The sequence below is a fragment of the Halyomorpha halys genome, unplaced genomic scaffold (genome assembly GCF_000696795.3).
Source record: "Halyomorpha halys isolate HHAL.00 unplaced genomic scaffold, Hhal_1.1 Scaffold385.1, whole genome shotgun sequence".
Classification (NCBI taxonomy): domain Eukaryota; kingdom Metazoa; phylum Arthropoda; class Insecta; order Hemiptera; family Pentatomidae; genus Halyomorpha; species Halyomorpha halys.
The window spans coordinates 470,576-471,571 of NW_027112337.1; the positions used below are offsets into that span (position 1 = coordinate 470,576).

The 996-nt window shown below is 33.9% G+C and overlaps 1 protein-coding gene across 1 annotated transcript in view; it reads right to left on the reverse strand.

Moving 5' to 3' along the window:
- Positions 1–996, reverse strand: part of LOC106682032 (dynein axonemal heavy chain 1) — a 236,643-nt gene that overhangs the window by 164,533 nt on the left and 71,114 nt on the right. Inside the window, exon 27 of the mRNA XM_067050254.1 lies at positions 657–912. Coding sequence (XP_066906355.1) covers positions 657–912 — 256 coding nt within the window. The remainder of the gene's footprint in view (positions 1–656; positions 913–996) is intronic.

Here is a 996-nt window from a genome sequence, read left to right on the forward strand (position 1 = left end):
TATATAAAATGAAAAAAAAAGTTATTCACACTCCACGGACTCGAACCCGGTTCCTAACGACGAGGTACACCGCTACGCTTAACCGGTAACCATTACGCTTAACCGGTAACCATTGCGCTTAACGTAATGACGTGTAATCGTTTGTTACAGAACTGAATTTAACGAGTGAATTGCATTTTTAATTGCAAATACCTAAAACATAATTGAGTACTATAGCCATGTATCTTTATCAATAGGGAAACTAAAACTACTATCCTACAAAATTTGAACTAAATCCGTGACCCCAAGACCTTGTACTCTCCTTGTCTGATGTAAGATATAGACTTGGAAAAACGTCAAAGTTTATTTATTTATTATTAGTTTATTACGTCCAAATGCTAATGAATTATAGAGCTGTTCAGTCATCCATCCTTGAAACAACACCTTTTCACATATTACATCCGTATCGATGTGAACATTATGCATAGACATACATTGAATACCATTATAAATTGTAATTTACCCTAACGTATTAATGTAATTTTAACCTGCATACTGCAACCCTCTAAATATTTGAAAATTAATCCTAATCTGTGAACTATGTATTTATTCTCAGGGGATTTTGGTCCCAGAATAAATTTTTTTTTTTTAATTTAATTTAAATACAGAAATATTACCGTGAAAACTTGGAAGTCCACACATATTCTAGCGAAAGACAGGACTTTTTGTGCCAGTTCATGATGATTCTTGAATCCATAATTGTAAAGATATAAACTTATAATTAGTAAACAATCTGGCACGACTACTGAAACAGGCCGTAGTAATGCAGACAGATTATCGGGTAATCTCCAGTCACTGCCATATTCGGGAGCAACTGTCATGTATATGTTACAAGTGGAAACCAATGGCAATTCTACTCCAGCCAGCTTCACCCTACGAACAATGAGCAGCTTATTAATATTTGTTCAATGTGTAGATGTAGGTGTACTAGCCAAATAGAACTGTTAATTATATATT